Below are 19,955 nucleotides of genomic sequence, written 5' to 3'. Positions count from 1 at the left end.
GCAGTGCAGCAGCTAGCAGACCTAGAGCAGGCCATCTCGCGTGCTCATTGGCTGCCCTGCGGGCAACTGCTGCAGCCTACCAGTGAGCCCGGCGTGACGTCACGCCCAATGAAGGGCGCCCGCGCCTTCATAGCGTCACAGCCCGCCAGAATGGGCGTGGCTTAGCGTATAAACATAGGGGCTGTAGGCTGATTTCTCTGGTTTTTCGTCGACTGAAGCGAAGTCGCTCGTGGCGCGAGCAGGGCCGGTTACGCAATACTCGTTCCCTCTCTAGAGAGAACCGAGGTTACGTTAGTAACCGAGTATCGTTCTCTTACGAGATGTTCTCTCGTATTGCGTAAGTTTAGCTTACGCTACGGGAACACTATGTCAATGCCGTGCGCGCCAAGCATCCACCATGAGACCCCGAACTTTCAGGGGAACCCCATAAGTGGAAAAATAAGGTGGCCAGCCACGCGGGCCATCACTTGTACATAAGCACACATAGGGAATACAGAGCGGCGTGCCGGTCTGTATAGGCACATGGCACATACCCTACTAGTGCAGCTCAACCAGGAGAGCTGAGTCACGTGAGAATGATCTGAGCAGGAGATCTGGGAAGAATACACCTCTCCTTCACACTGACAACAGTTTAGCCTGCAAGGCAGGAACTTTTAGGTTATAAAACCTGACAAAGGTAGACAGGGAGCTCCAGCCCGCCGCTACACATATGTCATGGATAGAAATCCCACTGGACCATGCCCACGACGAGGCCCACGCCTCTCGTGGAATGAGCCCTGATGCCCAGAGGGCATTGCAGACCTTTTGACGCGTAAGCAGCCGCTATAGCATCCACTATCCATCTGGACAGGCTCTGTTTCGAGGAGGCGAGACCCTTGGTGCGCCCACCAAACGAAACAAAAAGCTGTTCTGAACGCCTGAAGGAGGCGGAGCACGTAATGTAAAATCTCAGCACCTGACAGGGCAGAGGAGATTCACATCACTTTCGCTGTCAGATGCTGGCAGAGCTGACAGCGAAATAACTTGCGCTCTGAATGGAGTGCCCATCACTTTAGGAACATAGCCATGTCTAGGTCTGAGGATGACTTTAGAGTCATTCGGCCCGAACTCAAGACATGACGCGCTAACAGACAGCGCGTGCAGGTCCCCCACACGTTTTACTGACGACAGTGCAGTCAAAAAGATGGTTTTCAGTGATAGATATTTCAACCCCACGGAGTCTAGTGGTTCAAATGGAAAGGCTTTCAGGGCCTCGAGGACCAATGAAAGATCCCACATAGGAACCGACGGGGGGCGCGGCGGGTTCATCCTTCTAGCTCCTCTAGGAAGCGGATGACCAACTCATGTCTTTCCAGTGACTGGCCGTGCGTCGATTCTGCGAACGCTGCCACGGCCGCCACGTATACTTTGAGCGTGGATGGGGACCTCCTCTTATCCAACAGCTCTTGTAGGAAGGTGAGCAGATGCGCCACCCCGCATGTCCGTGGCTCCAGACCTCTGACGGTGCACCATCCGGAGAACACCGACCATTTAGACGCGTAGAGCCTTCTCGTGGAAGGAGCTCTAGACTGCGTGATCGTGTTCATCACTCCTTCTGGCAGGGCAATGAGTACCCGTTGATCAACCATGCATGCAGAGAACAGGGCTCTGGATGGGGATGCCAGATTGTGCCGCTAGCCTGAGAGAGGAGATCTGCCCTCACCGGAATCGGCCACGGAGCTGTATGTGACAGCCGTGCTAGTTCCGGGAACCAATCTGATTCTCCCAACGCGGGGCTATGAGGAGCACCGAGTGGCGCGTTTCCCTGATTCTCTTGATCACCTGTGGTAACAGAGAGACCGGAGGGAAAGCATATAGCGGGAGGCTGGGCCAAACCTGGGCCAGCGCGTCCTCGTCCTTCGAGAAGAACGTCGGGCATTGAGCGTTGTCTTTTGACGCAAATAGGTCGACTTCCGCTCTGCCGAATAGGCGCCACAGCTTCTGGACCGTTTGGGGGTGCAGTTTGTCTGGGCCGTCGTTCAAATGGCCAGGCACATGCGCCGCCCTCAGCGAGCGCAGGTGCATCTGAGACCAAATAAGGAGGCGTTCCGTCAGATTGCAGAGATTTCTGGATCTGACACCGCCCTGACGGTTTACATAGGATACTGCAGACATGTTGTCCAAGCGGACAAGAAGATGTTGGTCCTGTATGAACGGGAGGAAGCGCTTCAGCGCGTTCTCGACCGCTATCATCTCCAGACAGTTTATGTGAAAACACTTCTCTTGGTCTGACCACTGGCTGAAGACCGATCTGCCCTCGAACAGCGCGCCCCAACCCGAATTGGACGTGTCTGTCGAAATGACTTTCTGATAAGAGATGGTTCCCATCATTACTCCCTGCTGGTACCAGTCGGCTACTAACCAGGGCTGCAGAGCCGCTATGCAGGTCTGAGTCACTCTGATTTTCTGGCCGCCAGAAACCCAGGCTCGGCAGGACGCGCAAGCGTTCAACAAGCGTTGGAGCGGGCACATGCGCAGTAGGCCCAGCTGAAGCACCAACGCAGCTGATGCCATACAGCCCAACATCCTTTGAAATGTTTTCAAAGGGTGACATCTGCCCTTCTGGAAAGATGCGGCTAGGTGGCGAACACGGCGCGCGCGCTGTGTCGATAAACGAGCCGTCATGGTCACCGAGTACAGTTCTATTCCTAAAAAGGAAATTGACTGGCTGGGCAGTAATGAGCTCTTGGTCCAGTTGACCGTGAGACCCAAGCTTTCCAGGTGACTGAGAAGCATTGTTCTGTGAGACAGCAGTTCTGTCTCTGACTGTGCCAATATCAGCCAATCGTCCAGATAGTTCATTATTCGCAGCCCCTGACTTCTCAGGGGGGCGAGCGCCGCGTCCATGCACTTCGTAAATGTACGGGGTGCTAGGGACAGGCCGAATGGCAGGACGGTGTATTGATATACCTGACCGTCGAAGGCGAATCTCAACAATTGCCTGTGACGGGGTATTATCTGTATCTGAAAATAGGCATCCTTCAGATCTAGAGAAATAACCCAGTCCCTCGGGCAAACGTGCCCGAGGATTTTCCTGGTCGCACGCATTTTGAACGGTCTTTTCGCAAGAACTTTGTTCAAATGTCTCAGATCTAGGATAGGTCTGAAGGCTCCGTCCTTCTAGGGTATGAGAAAATATCGGCTGTAAAAGCCTGACTCGCTCAGAGAAGGCGGCACCTTTTCTATCGCTCCTTTGCACAGCAGCTTTGCTATTTCTGCGTGAAGTAGGTGTGCTACTTCCGCATTCACTATCGTCGCGGTCCGGGCTTGAAAGCGCGGGGGACGGCGAATGAATTGAAGTGTATAGCCCTGCTTTATTGTGCTCAGCACCCATTCTGAAATCCCTGTGATAGTTTCCCACGCAGATATGTGAGCCGCTAGGGGGCGAATGGCCTCCGGGTTAAGATCGCCGCCATTTGCGGGCTTGTGAAACTGAACCGCGTGGCGCGCGCGCTCTCGGTTCTGGGCAATGGCTGCTCGCTGAAAGCCGAAACCGGCTGATTTATGTGAGATGTCCCAATCATAAGGGATGGGGAACATTCTTTTGTCACTTTTTGACGCGCGAGCAGCGCTCCGGGCGGAAAAGCTTCTTGTAAGCGTGAGCGCGTGTGCGCGGACACGAGACTTACAAGTGTATTTGACGCCCGATCATAATGGATGGGGAGCATTTCATTAATGCCCTGCGTTTTGTGATAACACTTAAACGCGCAGGCGGAGCCCGGGGGGAGGTTAGTGTTAGCAAGCGTGAACGCACTCTGGCAGGCACAAGACTTACATTCATAACCTGCTTTCTTGATCGTGTAACAGAGCGGGCAGATAGTGGGCACAGACCTGTGGACACATTTCTTACATTCAACACTCGAGCGGCTTTTCTGCGCTTTATGAGAGTGTGCTCTGCGAGATTCGGAGTGCTTATGTGTAGGGGTGAACACTGGGGTGTGGGCACTTTCACTACACTTACAACATCGACGGCATGAGCCGGACCAGACATTATACGCTTTTTGAGATTTTTCTGGGTCGCCGTGAAAACGGCGTTTGTGTGCAGGCGAGAGGGTAAACAAACCGGCTCGTTGGCTGCTAATTGAACCACTGCAGTAGCCTGTTTGAAGGGGACTGACAGGGAAATAAACTTTGACGGCGGTCCGGCCGCAGCGGGACACGCGCGTCTCTTCGGAGGCGATGTGTCTGTTAGTAAGCGTGAGGGCTTGTGAGCGGGCACGTAACTTACATTCTTAACCTGACATTATACTCACTTGAGATTTCTCGGGGTCGCCGCGAGAACGGCGGATGTGTGCAGGCCAGCGGGTTGCATTACCGGCTCGTTGGCTGCCAAATACACCGCTGCAGTAGCCTTATCGTTGGTCGAGCAGAACTGGGAACAGTGTTTTTACGAGGGCGCGTGCACAAGTAGTGGGCACGGGACCTACATGTAACACAGATGATGCCCGTCCGGGTCACGCAGAGAGCTCAAGAGGGGACGCATGACGCGCGAACGGGGACACGAGGGCGGGGTAGCTCTCTTATAACGTAAAGAGAGCTAGCCGCGTGCTCGTATGCCAGGATGGAGCAGCATTCTCAGGATGGAGCGTGGCGTGTCCCTCGGCCTCATCCTCAGATGCGACGGCAGTGAGGCTCGTGTGCGGCAGCTGCGCGTCGGTGAGAAGGGGCGGGGAAGGCGAAAGCGAGGCTCGAGGGAGGTTCTCCGGCGCGCGCGTCGCTGTGGCCACAGGTTCCGGCTGTCTCAGGGAACGACGCTTCTTCCTAAGCGGTCCCACGGAGGGCGGAGTGACTGCTGCGGTGTTGAAGGCTTCGAGTCGAGCCCGCAGGGTCGACAGCGGAAGCGCTTCACAGAGCTCGCAGCCCCCGGACGCGAGGGCGAGCTCTGCGTGTTCCAGGCCCAGGCAGAGAGCGCAGATCAAGATGCGGTCTCCGACGTTGAGCGGGGCTCTACACGAGCCGCAGGAAGTGCGAGGCGTCTTAAAAAAGACACTCGCTGCTCTTTTAGAATAGGTTTTAGCAAGGTAAAGGATACGTCGCCGGATAGCGTAGCTCGCACGGATGGCTGAAGGTGGCGAAGACGGCCGGCTTCCTCAGCGCTGTCCTAAGCCGGCTGTTCGCTGTTCGACGGCGGCGGTGGCTTCTCTCAGATCCAGCGATGCGAAGAGCTCGCTGAAGAGATGAAAAATCAGGGAAGTCAGCTTACAGCCCCTACTTTTATATGCTAAGCCACGCCCATTCCGGCGGGCTGTGACGCTATGAAGGCGCGGGCGCCCTTCATTGGGCGTGACGTCACGCCGGGCACACTGGTAGGCTGCAGCAGTTGCCCGCAGGGCAGCCAATGAGCACGCGAGATGGCCTGCTCTAGGTCTGCTAGCGGCTGCACTGCGTTGACAATGAATACAAAATTAAGGATAATTTTTTCGCTTCAATATCTCGAGAAGATGAATCTTTCCGTAGCGTAAGCTAAACTTACGCAATACGAGAGAACATCTCGTAAGAGAACTGATTGAGGTATGTTACAACAACAAAATTAGAATGTATATGTAGAATTAGGTAGTAATACCTCCTTAAAGCAACATCTCTAAATGTTCACTTTTTACAGTGTACCTCATATGTAACCTATAACTTGGTGTGTTGTAAGTCGGCAATCGGCATCACTGATATTATTTCAGCAGCCACTTATTTGCTCAAGGCAATGCCTTTGCTCATCAATATTAATTATTGTGTTATAAGCTGTTAATTATGTATAGGATTTATATGTGTATTTTTGGCCATTCACTCTGATCCAGATGGCAAAACCAGACAAAACCATACATTCATATTTGATACATGATTTGAATATGATTGTCAAATGATTTTATTGCTCAGGTAGGGGTTTCCCCCTAACCATTTACCTAGATAGATAGATAGATAGATAGATAGATAGATAGATAGATAGATAGATAGATAGATAGATAGATAGATAGATAGATAGATAGATAGATAGATAGATAGATAGATAGATAGGGGTTTTCCCTAACCATAAAATAGATAGATAGATAGATAGATAGATAGATAGATAGATAGATAGATAGATAGATAGATAGAGATGTGCAGTAATATATGCTACGCACATGTGCACACGTTGTATGTTTTTTGCAGCTTCACACTAATGAACATGTAATGACTTGCACGTGAAAACTGAGATGCAGTGGCATATACCAGGTGTCATATGTGCAGACGAGACAGGAGATCACATATATATGTTTGTCTGCTTAGAGTTTCATCGTGTGCTTGAGTGTCTGTATATTTAAGTGTGTTTACCATATGGCTACATGCAGTACACACAGGTCAAGATACCTTCTGCTATCAAAATCTTTGCCGGCTGAATCTGTGACAACTGCTGACAGTTAATAATAATAATAATTCTTGTTGCAGATTCTCAAACACAGCAATTTTAAAGAATGTGCATTCTAAAACAAAATTGCAAAACTTACCATAGTGTGAAATGTGTTTAATTGTCTTTGAAGGAAAACCTAAACCTTCATTAAATCTTAAAGGAGGCTCTTCTTGTGACAGCAGCGTTAGGTGTCATGTGTCCCAATGAGTGAGAGTGCATCAAAGAGTTTAAATGGATGTGGCGCACTGTCCTGTGGGTCATCCAAAATACTTTTTGCTTGTTCCTTTAAACATTAACAGAATTTAAATGCTTCTGAAAGGCTAGATTTGTTTTACTTCATGTAAGTTCTCGGATCATTTTAATATTGAGCTTTGTTTGTGCTTTGTATTAATTCCTTTGTCTTAAATATATTTTTTCTCTCTGAAAGATTTAATCTGAACTCAAATCGACCAGACAACTGTTCCAGCTCATTTAACATACTATATCAATCGCACAGGTGAGGTCACGTGGCGTTGCTATGGCAATAGGGAGTCAGTTACTCAAGAACAGCTGCACACCTGTGCTGTAATTTGTTAGACCACAGATGCAAGGGAAATAATTCAGAGGCTAATAGAGATTAAAAGGGCAGTAAAATGCCAAAGAAAAGTGATACAGCAAGAAAACTGGAAGATGGTAAGTTGTACTTTTTATTTCCAATGTCTAATAATTTAATAGTTACTTTAAACCCTAATGATTATTTTTTTAGTAATAAGTTTTTTTTCAAATCCTGTTATCTGTTGACATTCTGCGCTTAGGCGCGCTTATTTTTTTTATTATTTTTTTTGGTAGTGGGGATAGATATTGATGGAGAAGTGGAGAGTGCTGAAGGTAAGAAAAAATATTACACTGAATTGTTTTCCTTATTTTCTCCTTTCTTTTTCTTTTTTTAAATGAGTGTTGGTGTATAAGGCTAACATAATCAATATTTCTGTTGCTTATAACCTAGAAAACACTCAGCAACTAGAAATTTCTACATATAGTTACTAGTGACAGCAAGTTTTGAAGGGGCAAACCTCACTATTTTTCTTTCAGAATATGTAACAATCTGTGTTTATCTTTTGTTACTCATCAATAATATATTGTTTTTTATGCATTTTCATGACAATACAGTTGTATTCTCCTTTTCTCAGAGGACAAAAAAGCAAAAGGCAAAGGTGCTAAAAAAAACGCAGCAGGTAAACGGGGCAAAGCAGTCACCAGTGAGGATGGTGAGGATGAAGATGAGGATGATGAACCCCCCAAAGGTCGTCGAGCAGCCAAGAAAAAGAAAGCTGCACAGGCAAATGAGGAAGACAGCGATGATGATATTCCACAGAGGAGATGTGCTGGGAACAGGAGAAGAGGGAAAGTCAGAGAAAGTGGGGGAGACGGGGAAAACGAGAAGTCCGGCAGAAAAAGCAAGAGATGTGGAAACAAAAAACAGAAAGATGCTAAGGGAAAAGGAAAAGACAAGGACAATGACAAAGACAGCGACAAAGATGAAAAGAAGAAAAAGAACAGTAGGTATGCTGAAGTGGTAACGCGATATAACTGGACAATTAAATGATAATTAATTGACTTCATTAACTGCTCACGAGTCATGACACCTACACCAAGAGATCACTAAATATAAGAATAAAACTCTTAAATTCCAGTAATAGATAGGCCAACTTAAATTTTTTCTCTTTTACAGTCCATCCAAGTTCCATTGAAATGTTGATATTTTTAAGGTGTAATTTACATGCCATATTTCCATATTATTTATAAAAGTGGTTAGTGTTGTTAGAAAACATATGGTCAACTATCCGAGCCTCACCCTATAACCGCGACAGAATCATTTTAACTATTTAAAGCCATTGCATTTTTAATACTATGTCTCCCCATACACTCTAGACACACACTTGTACTAGTTAGAGCTAATGACATTAATCTCCATTATCGACTTCTAACCATATACGCCTGATATTATGGTTATTCTTATGGGTGTAGGAACATTTACAAAGTGTGTGTGTGTGTGTGTGTGTGTGTGTGTGTGTGTGTGTGTGTGTGTGTGTGTGTGTGTGTGTGTGTGTGTGTGTGTGTGTGTGTGTGTGTGTGTGTGTGTGTGTGTGTGTGTGTGTGTGTGTGTGTTGTGTGTGTTTGTGTGTGTGTGTGTGTGTGTGCTGTCCTTGTTCTGTCCTTGTTTCTGTCCTTGTTACAGAGTAATTACTAATTACACAAATAAGTACTAAAAGATTTGATAATAGTTACACTTTATTTTAAGGTGCCCTTGTTACAGTTTTTGTACAGTTTGGTACAAAGCCCAATTATACAGTTAAGTATGCTGTAATATTAATTAACAACATGTACTTACTATATAATTAGGGTAAGGGTTTGGTTTATTGTTAGTTGCGTGTAATTACATGTACAATGTGTAACAAGGACACTGTAAATTAGTGTTACCATTATTAGTATACGTTTAGGGTTAGGGTTAGTTGGTTTAGTGCTTGTAATTTTGCACAATTTAATGTTATTACTATAGTAAAAACATTAAAATTAAGGGTGACCAATCTACACTATCTTTATAATTCTTATCCCTATAAAATCGATTTTTAAAATTTTATTTTGTTGTTTTAAGCCTTTAAAGGCTGGAATACACTACACAACTCTTAAAAACACTAGGCATCATACACTTGCTGACTTTGTAATGGTTATACACTAAACAACTGAGGCATCACACACTAGCAGACTTTCAGCACAACAAACAATTTTTTCATAAATCACAACAACGGAAAATGTGGGCAAAAATCTGTACACAATTCATGTTGTGTATTCCAGCCTTAAACAACACATTTGAAGTTTATACTGTACAAGACAAAATAACTCATTTTTATGAATGAAGCGCTCGATCACATCATGTTTTATTTCTTAGTGGTGATGATTCCAAATCAGATGAAGAGGAGGAGTCCATGTCTGAGGGAGAAATGGCCAAACTGATGGAGGAGGTGGAGGAGAAGAAGAAACTGATAGCAAACATCAGGAACAAGCCCTGGCGAATGAAAAGACGACTTAAAGTCCTCAAGTACTGAGAAATCTTAAATGTAATGCAAAAAAAATGTTACAATGAATCAATAAGCTTCAAGACACCCCATTAAGATTGGACTAAATTCACCATACAGCAAGGCCTTATTGTTTTTATGAAACACTTATTTAGGGGATTTTATGGAACTAAGTTTTATTTATGAAATAGTTATGATCCATTTATTACACCCCTTTTTAACCATGGAGCTGAAAAAGATATTTTCCACGTTTTACTCTAAAACTATGAGAAAATCAAATCCATAAATTCAAACAAGTTGTGGTCCAAGAAATGAGCATTCAGTAAGATTTTGTTTGGGTGCAGTACCAAGCGTTTTAATTTGTCTCCCATTCATTTCCAATGCGGTCATTTTTGATCCCGAGGAGTGATTGTGTGACTTTTTTTTCAGGACCATTTGACCTTTTTGAATAATGTCCATGATTTTTGTGTGGGTCTGTGTGTTCACATAGCAAGAGCAAAAACCTTTACCAAGTTTCGTACCCTTCCAATGAAGTAAAAAACCAAACAATCAAAAATGACCAGACAGTACCAGAGGGGGTTTTGTTAAGTTAATTCTTCCACTTAAAGATATAGTTACTGGTGTCACTTAAAGGGACACCCCCTGAAATGAAAAATATAATATATAAATAAATAAACAAACTTTAAAACTCCAAAGAATGAACATTCTGTCAGCATTTACTAACCCTAGGGGTTTTAAAATATAAAGCATTCTCAGAATATCTTCTTTTATGTTCCCCAGAAGAAAGAAATGAGTCACACATTCTTAAAATAACATGAAGGTAAATTATGATGGAATTTTCGATTTGGGATGGAGTATTCCTTTAAGTTTAGTAGATTAAAGTTGCAGTAGGGAGTTTTGAGAAAACGTTGACTTAGCCTGAACATTTGAACAAGCACAACTTACAGGTCCCACCAACAATATGCTTTACATTGACTATGGCCTGCCCATACTTTGACTACAAACTTGATCCTCAAATCATTATGTATTTTGCAATACATGTAACTTTATAACGTTACACTCTTTCTATAAGTTATAAATAGCTAGTAAGATAACGTTAATATACCGGTAACTAACATTACAGTATGTAAGTAATTATTCTAGCGATATGTAATGCTAGATAAGGTTTGCTAGTACATTATTTCAGCAACATGACAAGCCAGTGAATTAGTAGGTTTCAATTGTTGCTTAGCACAGTGCGTGACATTTTATCTGTTATGCGGCTAGAGTTTTGACACCTAGTCAATGGGCTCTGTCTAATTCTTTCTTTTTCGCTTGTTTATCGTCATCGGTCTTTTTCCTTTTACCTCTTTGTTTTATGAGAAGGTGCCACTCGAGAAATTGGCAGTTTAGGTTGTTTCTCCGCCATTAGCACAGCTGCAGCACACCGGCAATCTTGAGTTTGAACGACGGTACACACTGTGCAAGAGAGGGGTGTGATCAGCGTGTACACGAGCGTGATATGCACTGCTAAGACATTCCACCTAGCTCTGATTGGTTGTTTCTGACCAGGAGCGGTGTATTTCTGCAAATGGCAATGGGACCACTGGAAGGAGCCAGAGGAGCTTGAATTTTTCACAGATTATCTGTCTCATATTCTACTGTCAATGACAGTTTTAACAAATATGTAAAAAATATTTAGTTAATAATAGTTACCTACAGCAGCTTTAAGTGGGTTTGTTACTTTATTAGGCCTTGACATCCACATCATATATGTCTCTATTAGGGGTGGAACAGTACAAAGAAGTCACGGTTCGGTTCATACCTCGGTTCAGACATCACGGTTCGGTACGATTTCGGTACAATAGAGTGAAAACAAAAACAAAAATGCAGAAGGCATTTTTATAAATGTCTTAAGCCTTGTATTTTTTAAAGAAGTTTTATTAATAAAGGCATAGAGCCAGTTTATTTGTAGTGCACTGACAATAGTTTTATAGAAATGAATTAGTTTATTAATTAAATTAATAAAAAGACAAAGACCTTGCGACATGTTTGGTATGTTTGAATGATTTTAAAATTAATTTGCCATATTTCAGATCAATATGTTTGTTTTTCTTAATTTTAATTAACTCTAACTTTATTCTCATCTGAATTATAAATAATTGATTTCCGTATAAAACAATACTAGGCTACAATTAAAAACCACATTTGATTTTCTTTTTTTAATCAATGTAGAAAGTAAAACTGTGTGTGTGTGTGTGTGTGTTTGTGTGCGTGCGTGCGATTTTGGTTCGGTGACAGTTGTAGGTTACAGTTTGAAAAAAGCACAATGTTGTGTTTTATTGCGAGTGTACACAACTATATGTAAACACTTTGCAGTTTGAATTATATGTTTACGGAGTATGTTTTTGTTTTCACTGTTGGATCGCTCCCACGCCCCCCCCCCCCCTCTCTCTCTCTCTCACACACACACACACACACACACACACAGTTCGATCGCGCCCGCGCCTCTCTCTCTCTCTCACACACACAGTTCGATCGCGCCCGCGCCTCTCCCTCTCTCGCGCGCGTACACACACACTTCAGCATTGCAATATTGACATCGCAGTTTGATCATTATGCTGCGTTCAGACCAAACGCGAATTGAACGAATTTTATCGCTATTTAGAGTTTTATTTATTTTTATACCGTGTATTCTACGTGTAAATTCGTGCACCGAACCGTGACGCCCGTACCGATTCGGTTCAATACGAATACATGTACCGTTCCACCCCTAGTCTCTATTTTGTATTTTAGCTTAAATGTATAGCTTTAAAAATAGATAGTTCTAGTCCTTGAAGCTGATTGATTAATACAGTGATCCAGTTAAGTGTCAAAGTTATGTTATGTTTCAATATGTTTTTGTTAATGTTCCTTTGTTTCCTGTGCAGTATTAGTTCTACACTGTAAGAAATTTGCCAATAAAGTCCTGTAAAAATGTTGGTAATTGCTGTAAAATTGATTACAGTATAATTCTGTAAAGCAATTTACAGTTAATTGTTGCATATGAAATGCTGTAATTTGTAGCTTTTTTTACAGTAACATTAAATTAAACTTGTATTTTATTTTACAGCAATATTTTGTAATTTCACTAAAGTACAGTATTTTCCTGGCAATAAAGTTGCCAATAAAATGCTGTAAATATAATTTACAGCAATGTTTTGTAATTTCACTAAAGTACAGTATTTACCTGGCAATAAAGTTGCCAATAGAATCCTGTAAATACCCCCAAAATTCAAGAAGATGCTGTAATAGTTTAACATTTAAAAAGCTGAAAAGAATCATTTGAACAGTAAACTGTTCTCTATTATATTGATGTAAATGCATTAAAATAAACATTTAAAAAAACAAACACAAAGTCAAAGTCAAAGCTGTTGTAGAAAAATGTTTATTAAAATAATATCTCATACAGGTTTGGAACAACATGGGAGTGAGTAAATGATGACAGAATTTCAATTGTTTTTGGTGAACTAACCCTTTAAGCTCAATCAACAGAAAGGCATTATGGTTAACTCACATCTCCTGTTAAAACTCACATTTCTGCTTTTTAGGGCCCAAGCCTTGAAAAGGCGAAGGCCCTATTGTTTTCCTTAGGATTATTTATTATTATTATTAGGGCCCAAGCCTTGAAAAGGCGAAGGCCCTATTGTTTTCCTAAGGATTATTTATTAGGGCCAAGCCTTGAAAAGGCGAAGGCCCTATTGTTTTCCTTAGGATTATTTATTAGGGCCCAAGCCTTGAAAAGGCGAAGGCCCTATTGTTTTCCTTAGGATTATTTATTATTAGGGCCGGAGCCTTGAAAAGGCGAAGGCCCTATTGTTTTCCTTAGGATTATTAGGGCCCAAGCCTTGAAAAGGCGAAGGACCTATTGTTTTCCTTAGGATTATTTATTATTATTAGGGCTCAAGCCTTGAAAAGGCGAAGGCCCTATTGTTTTCCTTAGGATTATTTATTATTATTAGGGCCCAAGCCTTGAAAAGGCGAAGGCCCTATTGTTTTCCTTAGGATTATTTATTATTAGGGCCCAAGCCTTAAAAAGGCGAAGGCCCTATTGTTTTCCTTAGGATTATTTATTATTAGGGCCCAAGCCTTGAAAAGGCGAAGGCCCTATTGTTTTCCTAAGGATTATTCTTATTAGGGCCCAAGCCTTGAAAAGGCGAAGGCCCTATTGTTTTCCTAAGGATTATTATTATTAGGGCCCAAGCCTTGAAAAGGCGAAGGCCCTATTGTTTTCCTAAGGATTATTATTATTAGGGCCCAAGCCTTGAAAAGGCGAAGGCCCTATTGTTTTCCTAAGGATTATTATTATTATTAGGGCCCAAGCCTTGAAAAGGCGAAGGCCCTATTGTTTTCCTAAGGATTATTAGGGCCCAAGCCTTGAAAAGGCGAAGGCCCTATTGTTTTCCTAAGGATTATTATTATTAGGGCCCAAGCCTTGAAAAGGCGAAGGCCCTATTGTTTTCCTAAGGATTATTATTATTATTATTATTAGGGCCCAAGCCTTGAAAAGGCGAAGGCCCTATTGTTTTCCTAAGGATTATTATTATTAGGGCCCAAGCCTTGAAAAGGCGAAGGCCCTATTGTTTTCCTAAGGATTATTATTATTATTATTATTATTATTATTATTATTATTATTATTATTATTATTATTATTATTATTAGGGCCCAAGCCTTGAAAAGGCGAAGGCCCTATTGTTTTCCTAAGGATTATTATTATTATTATTAGGGCCCAAGCCTTGAAAAGGCGAAGGCCCTATTGTTTTCCTAAGGATTATTATTATTATTATTATTATTAGGGCCCAAGCCTTGAAAAGGCGAAGGCCCTATTGTTTTCCTAAGGATTATTATTATTATTATTAGGGCCCAAGCCTTGAAAATGCGAAGGCCCTATTGTTTTCCTAAGGATTATTAGGGCCCAAGCCTTGAAAAGGCGAAGGCCCTATTGTTTTCCTAAGGATTATTATTAGGGCCCAAGCCTTGAAAAGGCGAAGGCCCTATTGTTTTCCTAAGGATTATTATTATTAGGGCCCAAGCCTTGAAAAGGCGAAGGCCCTATTGTTTTCCTAAGGATTATTATTATTAGGGCCCAAGCCTTGAAAAGGCGAAGGCCCTATTGTTTTCCTTAGGATTATTATTATTTTTTTTTTCTCCTCTTTTATTTTTCTTACGACTATTCGGGCACTTTTGGGGCTCTTAACGTGCACGAAAACTCTTGAAACTTTGCACACGGGTCAGAACCCGCGGCCATCAGGGTCGGGGTGAAGATGGTACCCGGGCGTGGCAGGGGGGCTCGACAGCGCCCCCTGGAACGGGGTCCGAAAACTTGGTCCATAAATCAAACACGCTTGTATGTAAGAATATGAAACTCGGTACACATATAGATCTCATCGGTTCATATATACTTCATGCTCTTACTTTTTACCCCAGCCCAACAGGAAGTCGGCTATTTAGGGTTGTTTGTAAAACGCATGCAATGGAATTTAAAGTACTTCTCCTAGAGAATTCAAAGAAATGCCACGAAACTCGGTCAGCATGAAGTCAAGACATTGAGGATGAAAAATTTCGAGGGGATTTTTGATATCTCGAACGGTGTGGCCGTGGCGAGGAAACGAAATTATGGCGAGAAACGTGAAACAGGAAGTGTGTTATAACTTCTGCATACATTAACTGATCTTGATGAAACTTCAGCAGTGTGTTCGTTGTAAGAGGCCGATCACATGGATGTGACTTTTGTGAGTCAAAGTTATAGCGCCACCAACTGGCAGCAGGAAGTGTGTCACTTTCAAAATGCTTCGAAATCACCCTCTTATTTTAACCCAATTTGCTTCAAACTTCATCTGTATAATGTAAACATACGCCATATGTAGACCTGTGAATGGATTCTTGATATCTTTGATACTGTTGCCGTGGCAACACATCAAACTTTAAAATTCTTTTTTGATGCTTTTGAGACTCTTAGCATGCTTGAAATTGCATGAAACTCGACAGACATGTCACATATATTAGCCAGTAGACATGTGCAAAGTTTCAGGAACGGGCGTGGTGCAGGGACTCAGTAGCGCCACCTTTTGACAAAAGTGAGAGGGTTAGTTTCATAGTTTTACCTGCAATCTTAAAACTCGGTAGGCATATTGTTCAGATCAAGCCGGACAACTTTCTAATTTACAGATTTTGGTTCCGAACAACAGGAAGTCAGATATTTTGGTTTGAATGGGATGTTTTGGAGTAATCTCTGTCCCTCTCTCCCTCTCTCTGCATACCTCTGTGTCTGTGGGGGGAGGGGGATGTGTCTGTTTGAGTGACAAAGCTTTTAATTATTGTTGATCAAGGTTTTGGGGGCTTTTGGGGCCCTTAACATCCTCTAAAACTCTTGAAACTTTGCACACGGGTCAGAACCCGTGGCCATCAGGGCCGGACTGAAGCTGGTACCCGGGCGTGGCAGGGCGGACCGACAGCGCCCCCTGGACTGGGATTCGAACACTTGTCCATAAATCAAAGACACTTGCATGTAATAATATGAAACTCGGTACACTTATAGATCTCATTGGGTTGAACAACTTTCGTGCTCTAAGTTTTACGACATCCCAACAGGAAGCCGGCTATCATGGTTTGTTTGGAAACGCATACCCCTGAAATTCTATTTAATTCTCCTTGGGAATTAATCGGATTTCAAGCAAACTCGGTCAGCATGACGTCAAGACATTGATGATGCTAAATTCCGGAGGGATTTTTGATATCTCGAACGGTTTGGCCGTGGCGAGGAAATTAATTTTATGACTAAAAAAGGACACATAAAGTGTGTTATAACTTTGCTCGTTTTACCTACAGTTACAAAACTTGCCACGCATATTGTTCTCATCAAGCCAATCGACTTTCTAATTTAAAGTCATTAGCTCAGAGCAACAGAAAGTCAGATATTGTAGTTTGAATGGATTTCTTGTCCCCCTGCCATTCTGTTTGTGTGTGTGTGTGTGTGTGTCTGTGTGGGGAGGGGGGGAGGGGAGGAGGGGAGGGGGGGGGCTCTTTGAGTGATAGTTTAGTTTAAACACCAACTCATACATAGGGCCATACTGCCCTCTTGTGTTCAAAATTATATACATATTTGGTAGGTGACTGAGGATCGAGAGCTTTTAAATACGGACGTCCACATTGATAATGGTGGCTCTTGCAGAGCGCTCGAATGAATAAATTAACTAAACGTTCGCTCAGCTCTGCTCGCTCGTCGCCATGGACGCGCACCGTTATGAATGCCCAGTGTTTCCCCTAGGATTTTTTTTCAGGGGGGGGGGGGGATTGGGGGAACTGCTAGTGTTGCGGAGCGGGTGTATTGCGAATACGTGGTGTAATTTTTTTAGCAATCAAAAAGCATGTCTAATTAATTGAAATAGTGTATTATGAATCATTAAACGTATACAACATTTAAAAAAAAATATGAAAAAAAATGTCACACTAATTCTGTGTTGTGTTTTTTCTGGTAATAAAATGAAGACATAAAACACAAATTTGATCATTTATCATCAATTTTAATCATATGAAATTAAATAAACTTTTTGTCAAATAACGTGCTGCACAATGAGCTTTACTGTTAAAGTCCCCATGAATTCAAAATTGACCATACTTACTTTGTTTGCTTAAATTGATCGTTTTGTGGTGAACAATTCATCCATGCAAGTCAATCCACACAAAAAAATTGTTTGGCTTCGTAATCTTTAATCAAAATCTGAAATTTCCCCTCCCCTCTGCGTTGGAGGACCTTGCCTGATGACGTAGGTTTCACGGTTTGGGCGTCTTCTTAACATCCGTAATCACGCCCCTCCAACTGACAGTAGACAGGCTGAATGAAAACACCTACTTTTCTAGATCCAATCAGGTGCTAGTTGGGGAAAAAGCCACGCCCACCATTTTGCCTCATTTAGTATTCCGTTTCTCTCGGAAATACGTCACAACACTGGAGAAAAGTCGTTTGCAACTTCCGGTTCACGGGGACTTTAAAATTAAAACATGGATTATTCCTTAAATTCAGTTTTGATGATAATTTATTTGGATTAGTGTTAGTATTATTACATTGGGACATATCTAAATTCTACTGTACAACGGTAATATATTTCTGTCAAGTTAAACCGAACTTTTATTTTGACGGGTTGCCGTGAAGACCTTTTGAGTTTGTTTGTTTATGTCATAATGATAGTTTTTCTCAAATGAAGCGGTTAAATGATCACGAAGTGACTTTCGGAGTGGATCTAGAGCCTAAATACTAGTATCTATTAATAGGTACTAGTATCTAAAAGGTCATTCTCTCTCTCTCTCTCTCTCTCTGAGCCAATATGGCAAGCCGTTTTAACATTTTATCATTTTAACCTACTAGTCTCTATTTTCATGCTACTAGTACTTATTTTTTAGATACTAGTATCTATTCCATTAAGTACTAGTACTTATTCATTAGCGACTAGTGCTTATTCTGTTTAGAATATTAAAAGTGCTTATTCAATTTTTATGCTTATTTATATTTTCAGAGCAGAAAATCCGAATTTTCTGCTTATTCAATATTGCATCTAAAATGGAAGTGACTTGACGTGTGTGTGTGTGTGTGTGTGTGTGTGTGTGTGTGTGTGTGTGTGTGTGTGTGTGTGTGTGTGTGTGTGTGTGTGTGTGTGAGAGAGAGAGAGAGAGATTGTGTCTGTTACAGTGACAAGAGTTTAACCCTTTAAGGCCATGTTTTTTGGATATATATCTTTTTTTATAAAAAAAAAGTGCATACAACCCATATCTTTTAAATGTATTGTTTGCTTTAAATTAAATTAAGATTGTGTGTTTGGTAATTGAACCTAAATAAATTTAAAATTAATGTGCTATATTTCAGATCAATATATTTGTTTTCCTTCATTTTAATCAACACTAACTTTATTCTCATCTGAATTATAAATAACTTATTTCTGTATAAAATAAAAAATTCCGAATAATCCAGACCAACCAGAGCGCACTATTTCTACAACATCATCAATGCTGAAGCGGAACTACCAGAGCCGTTCGGCAGATAGCCAGCAGATATTTTGTGTCACGTCGTGCACAATAACCCTAAAGGCACCAGGGTGGCGGTGCCACCGGCTTTTTATATATATATATATATATAGCTGCGAGCAGCGATGAAGGGCCAAAGCCGGCGGTACCGCCACCCCGGTGCCTTTAGGTAACTAAAGGCACCGGGGTTGCGGTGCCACCGGCTTGGGCCCGTAATCGCTGCTCGCAGCTATATTTATTATTATTATTATTATTCTAACGACTATACGGGCACTTTTGGGGCTCTTAACGTGCACGAAAACTCTTGAAACTTTGCACACGGGTCAGAACCCGCGGCCATCAGGGCCGGGCTGAAGGTGGTACCCGGGCGTGGCAGGGGGGCTCGACAGCGCCCCCTGGAACGGGGTCCGAAAACTTGGTCCATAAATCAAACACGCTTGCATGTAATAATATGAAACTCGGTACACATATAGATCTCATCGGTTCATATATACTTCATGCTCTTACTTTTTACCCCAGCCCAACAGGAAGTCGGCTATTTAGGGTTGTTTGTAAAACGCATGCAATGGAATTTAAAGTACTTCTCCTAGAGAATTCAAAGAAATGCCACGAAACTCGGTCAGCATGAAGTCAAGACATTGAGGATGAAAAATTGCCAGGGGATTTTTGATATCTCGAACGGTTTGGCCGTGGCGAGGAAACAAATTTATGGCGAGAAACGTGAAACAGGAAGTGTGTTATAACTTCAGCATATATTAGCTGATCTTAATGAAACTTCAGCAGTGTGTTCGTTGTAAGAGGCCGATCACATGGATGTGACTATTGTGAGTCAAAGTTATAGCGCCACCAACTGGCAGCAGGAAGTGTGTCACTTTCAAAATGCTTTGAAATCCCCCTCTTATTTTAACCCGATTTGCTTCAAACTTCATCTGTATAATGTAAATACACGGCAGATGTAGACCTGTGAAAGGATTATTGATATCTTAGATACTGGTGCCATGGCAACGCATCAAACAATAATATTCTTTTTGGATGCTTTTGAGACTCTTAGCATGCCTGAAATTGCTTAAAATTGCATGAAACTCGACAGACAGATCACATTTATTAGCCTGTAGACATGTGCAAAGTTTCAGAAACGGGCGTGGTGCAGGGACTCAGTAGCGCCACCTTTTGACAAAAGTGGGGGGGTTAGTTTTATAGTTTTATCTAAAATCATAAAACTCGGTACGCATATTGTTCAGATCAAGCCGGACAACTTTCTAATTAACTGTCATTAGCTCAGACCAAGAGGAAATCAGATATTTTGGTTTGAATATGGTCATTTTCTCTCTCTCTCTCTCTCTGAGCCAATATGGCAAGCCGTTTTAACATTTAATCATTTTAACCTACTAGTCTCTATTTTCATGCTTCTAGTACTTATTTTTTAGATACTAGTATCTATTCCA

At 42.3% G+C, this 19,955-nt stretch overlaps 1 protein-coding gene across 3 annotated transcripts in view; it reads left to right on the top strand.

Moving 5' to 3' along the window:
* The first annotated feature begins 6,924 nt into the window (after window positions 1–6,924).
* tmc2a (transmembrane channel-like 2a) overlaps window positions 6,925–19,955 on the top strand; it is a 64,647-nt gene continuing 51,616 nt past the window's right edge. For 2 of the 3 annotated variants that reach the window (XM_077206335.1, XM_077206334.1), the window contains exons 1-4: window positions 6,925–7,090; window positions 7,247–7,285; window positions 7,588–7,960; window positions 9,348–9,497. In XM_077206335.1, the coding sequence (XP_077062450.1) occupies window positions 7,051–7,090; window positions 7,247–7,285; window positions 7,588–7,960; window positions 9,348–9,497 (602 nt within the window). In that variant the 5' untranslated portion in view covers window positions 6,925–7,050. Of the gene's footprint in view, window positions 7,091–7,246; window positions 7,286–7,587; window positions 7,961–9,347; window positions 9,498–19,955 lie in introns of those variants that run through there. The other variant, XM_077206336.1, reaches the window with a different exon arrangement.

This window comes from Siphateles boraxobius, unplaced genomic scaffold (assembly GCF_051911475.1).
Source record: "Siphateles boraxobius isolate OS27281-9 unplaced genomic scaffold, OSU_SipBor_1 56, whole genome shotgun sequence".
NCBI classification, from domain to species: domain Eukaryota; kingdom Metazoa; phylum Chordata; class Actinopteri; order Cypriniformes; family Leuciscidae; genus Siphateles; species Siphateles boraxobius.
Note: the sequence above shows the minus strand (reverse complement) of the source record. Positions and strands in the feature narration are given on the sequence as shown.